Source organism: Haplochromis burtoni, unplaced genomic scaffold, assembly GCF_018398535.1.
Source record: "Haplochromis burtoni strain Fernald_Lab_line unplaced genomic scaffold, NCSU_Asbu1 Contig_645, whole genome shotgun sequence".
Lineage (NCBI taxonomy): Eukaryota > Metazoa > Chordata > Actinopteri > Cichliformes > Cichlidae > Haplochromis > Haplochromis burtoni.
Window position 1 is genome coordinate 234,766 of NW_024583006.1, and position 4,409 is coordinate 239,174.

Genomic DNA, 4,409 nt, shown 5'->3' on the forward strand with positions numbered 1-4,409 from the left:
GAAATACAAAACGTTGGAAACACAAACTTCAGACACACAAACATCAGAAATACAAAACGTTGGAAACACAAACTTCAGACACACCAACATCAGACACACAACCTTCAGAAACACAAACTTCAGACACACAAAGTTCAGAGTGAGAAGATCCAACCAAAACCTCTCATTGAGTCAACGATCAATAATCAGTAACGATTGGCTAACAGCTTGTGAGGTCGTCAGACCGAGCGGACATACGAGGTTTTCACTATTTGGAGAAAGTGCTGCAGTTGGGAGGTTTCAATTGGGGGGGTGCTGAAACCTCAGAGAGTCAGGAAACACATTTTCTTATTTTTACCAGAGACCACAAACACACACACGCACACACACAAAGGGACTGTGTGTCTGTGTGCGTGTGAGGGTCTCCTCTGTCCCACTTCCTCGTTTTACTTCTCCTTCTCTGAGGACTCTGTGGGAGTGGGGTGGAGGCCATGGAGGAAGCGATCACCACATGTTTACGCCGCTTGGACGCGACTCAGCGGAGTGTCACAGCTCAGCGCTGCGTTTAGGGTCACAACAAAGAGCTGGGAAATGATTGTCCTCTGAGGGTGGAGACTGAACACACTGAACAATCACACACACACATACACTGCTGCACTTTTGTTTGATTTAATAAAATATTTAAAAATTAAAACACATTAAATCACAGATCATCACGTGTAACACCATCACGAGTCACAGCACACGGATGACATTTATTGATTTCAGTGGTTTGTTTCAGCATTTTTGTACTTCATCAATCTGTCTGTGTGTGTGGGAGTTTCTACTATCAGAGTAGAAACTGATCTGGAGTTTCTACTAAAGCGTTGGAGGTAGTTCATAAGAGATTACAGGACGAACCTAACCTCAGCAACAGGACCGCTCTCAGCATCGACCAAGTGTGTTTAAACTGTGTCTTCATTCCACCTACTTCACATACAAGGGTCAGTTTTACAGGAAGAAACATGGGTGTGCCATGGGCTCCCCAGTTTCACCCATCGTGGCCAATTTGTACATGGAAGAAGTGGGAAAGAGGGCTTTGCTATCCTACCCTGGAACACCACCAAGCCATTGGTTCAGATATGTGGATGACACCTGGGTGAAAATCAAATCTCAGGACGTTTCACATTTCATGGATCACATTAACTCAGTGGACCGACTCATCAAATTCACCAGGGACGATATGAAAAGTGACAGCTTAGCCTTCTTAGACTGTGAGATTTCCATCAGTAATGGGGGACATCTAAAAGCTGACGTGTACCGTAAACCTACACATACGGATCAGTATCTAAGGTTTGACTCTCATCATCCACCGGAGCACAAACTGGGCGTCATCAGGACGCTACAACACAGAGCGAACACCATCCCCACAGACACAGTGGCCAGGGAGGCAGAAGAACATCAAATCAAGGAGTAATACAGCCCATTGTTGTCTGTGTAGGTTCTCAGTCATCCAGGTCATCGTAGTTTAGGGAGCTTGGAAAGAAAAATGTCTGGACTTCTTTAAGTTTCTTGAAGACGTGTCATCCAAGAAGCTTCTTCAGTTGTAGGTCAAATGGTCGAGAGTCCCAGATTTAAGTCCTAGAGGAGTGTCCCCCAAGGGTGTCATGAATCCCCTGTTGATCCTCTACCTAATTGCACAGGTCAAGGTGTGAAAGTAAGTGTAGGTCACAATCAGCCAACGTTGTTTGGCCATTGTCCAACAGTGCTACTGGTTTCAGTCAAACAAATGTCCTGTTTAAAAGGTTGGAAACCTGCAGACAGCTGAGACTGAAGAAGTCACCTGATGATGATGAAATGTTTCTCAAACTGAAAACATTCAGATGGACAGAATCCGCTTTCTGTGCTGACTCCAGGTCAGTTTAACCCTACTGTAGGAGGCTCTGTGAGGCTCTGTTTAACATCCATGATGTGCAGGAGCACAAACACGTTTGATCTGTCTCATAATGCACAAAGTGCATTGTGGGTAAACGCTCAGGCTTGTACCAGTAAGACAGGTGTCTACTCAGCACAGGTGAGCACGTGAGGGGTCTGCTTTACTCTACAGCATTTATTAGAGAAAGAAACATGTATAAAACTAACTATTCTGTTTTTCTTTATTCAACTGATAATAAAGCAAAGTCAGAAATTGCTTCAGTGTCTAAAGAAGAGGCAGCTGATTATTGATCACTAATGTACTGATGTATTGATTGAACATCTGTAGGCAGGTGCGACTGCTCTTCCTGTCAGCCATGAGGAGTTCAGGGTCTGGATAGAGGTCCTGGTCCCGTGTTTCTGTGCTGTCTGTGTCTGTGGGCACGGTAGTGTGGGTGTGTGTCCTTCAGCTGCTGAAGCACAGCAAACCCTCCAACCTTCTTCAGGTTTAAGGCGGTGCTTACTGCTTTACAACTCACTTAAGTTTGCATTATTAGGGGCGTGGCCTCTTCGACTGACAGGTGGATGGTGACACAGGTGACTGCAGCTGCTGGCTGTCTGCTAGCTTCACCCGAGCAGGACCTCTGAACATGTTTGTGCTGCTGGAGCATTTTAATGACATCATGTGACCAATAACATGGCTGTTGTGAGGGCACTGTAATAACAGAGGACTTAGCTGCAGGTTACTGATTAGCAGGTATTATAACAGCTGGAACATTATAACTTTATTTAAAAAAATAATTATAGAACTTGAATTATAAATTTTACAAAAATGAAGCAGCAAACAAGGGAAGTGAAGAAGACACAAACACAGAAATCACTTCAACTTTCAGCAGAACTACAGACCACGCTGACAACACTCCAAGCATCATGTTCATGGAAATCACCGTTTTCAGGTAGAAGCGCTGACAATGATCCAATCAGAATCCAGAGGACAAAAGCACTAAACATGACCTCCTAATGAGGACTGTGACACCCCCGCCACGTGTACGTTAACCACCGCTGCACAGACACGTTATTAGTAACCTGGGTCTGATTCCACGACATCATTTAAAAAGGAAAATATCAGACGTTAAAGCAGCCGTGCTGTTCCAGCCCTGACCCGGTGACCCCGGTTCTGACTGAAGCTATGTGCAGACGCTGCTGTGCACATTTGCTTCCTGTGGTTCAAACAGCAGTTTAACTGTCCACAAACTTTTGTCCTGCGAGCGCTCTGAAAGCAGCGCCTGGTTTCCTGCTGCTGAATGGCTCAAAGCCACAACAATAAGAGCCTGAGGTCACATGACCCACGCAGTTGGTCAACAAAATAAAAACTTTTTACAGCAGGTTCACGAAACAAAGAGCAAAACATGTGTTTCATGTCTGATATTATATTAAAATCTTTTCTCTTTCAGAGAAACAAACCATCAGAAAATATAAAAATGATAATTTATAAAGTACTTATTAGTTAGAAATATTAAAACATCAATCTGAGCAACAAATCAGCCATTTTCATTCCTGTTGCTCCAGTGTTATCTAAAAGAATAATATACATGTGATAATCGTGTAATAAACATGTAATAAACTAATGACACCATTACCAAGCTGTAATAACATAACAAAATCTTAAAATAAAATTAATCCTTTAAAACCTGAACCATGAAATAACTGCCAGAAGTCTTTAGTTTTTTGAACTTTCAGACAATATATATAAAAATATATCAAACTTTAATTTGTATATAAATGAATTTTCAATTGCACCATATTTGCTACATAAGCCATATTTTTGCAATTTAGTCATTAAAAACGTGTCATGTATAATGTTTTGAGGGTAAAACAAAGTCACACTGATGATGTAGAAGTCTCAAAAAGTCACAAAAACACATGAATCAGATACGATACGCCGGGCTTTAAAGAGTAAAATGTTAATTTCAGGTCATGAAAAGATTAAATGTGTCGTAAACATTTTTAATAAAATATTTGTTTTGTTCATTGAACATCACTGATCGATGTTTGATTAAACAAACAAGCTTCCTGATGTTATTGATTTGATTATTAATAAGTGATGTTACTAATGTAACTGTGATCTGAGACCAGTTTCAGGTTTTCCTTTTCATCACTTTGAATGTTTCAGAGTCTTGTTTCTGTTGTTTATTTACAGTTTGTTTTGGTAAACAAAGAGTAAACATAAACAGATTTGTTTTCTTACCTCCTGCAGAGCGGCTCAGGGCGATGAAAAGCAGCAGACAGTGGAGCCACATCTCTCTCTCTCGCTCAGTGTTGTTGGAGCTGAAGTCAGAGTGAATCTGACTGAATGAGTCCAACTTCCTCCTGAAACACCGAGCGCTCAGCTGCCCCTCCCCTCCTCCTTGCATCCAATCACAGGAGGGGCTCAGTCCTCTAAATTTGATCCACAGGTAACTTCAGCTGGTTTCTGTACTATCAAATTGGTTCACTTCTTACCTGGACCATCACCATGGTAACTGATGCTGCAGACC

At 42.0% G+C, this 4,409-nt stretch overlaps 1 protein-coding gene across 3 annotated transcripts in view; it reads right to left on the bottom strand.

Moving 5' to 3' along the window:
• Positions 1–4,301, bottom strand: part of csf1rb (colony stimulating factor 1 receptor, b) — a 25,091-nt gene extending 20,790 nt beyond the window's left edge. For all 3 annotated transcript variants that reach the window (XM_014329923.2, XM_014329924.2, XM_042215026.1), the window contains exon 1: positions 4,121–4,301. In XM_014329923.2, the coding sequence (XP_014185409.2) occupies positions 4,121–4,286 (166 nt within the window). In that variant the 5' untranslated portion in view covers positions 4,287–4,301. The remainder of the gene's footprint in view (positions 1–4,120) is intronic.
• Between the last annotated feature and the right edge of the window lie 108 nt (positions 4,302–4,409).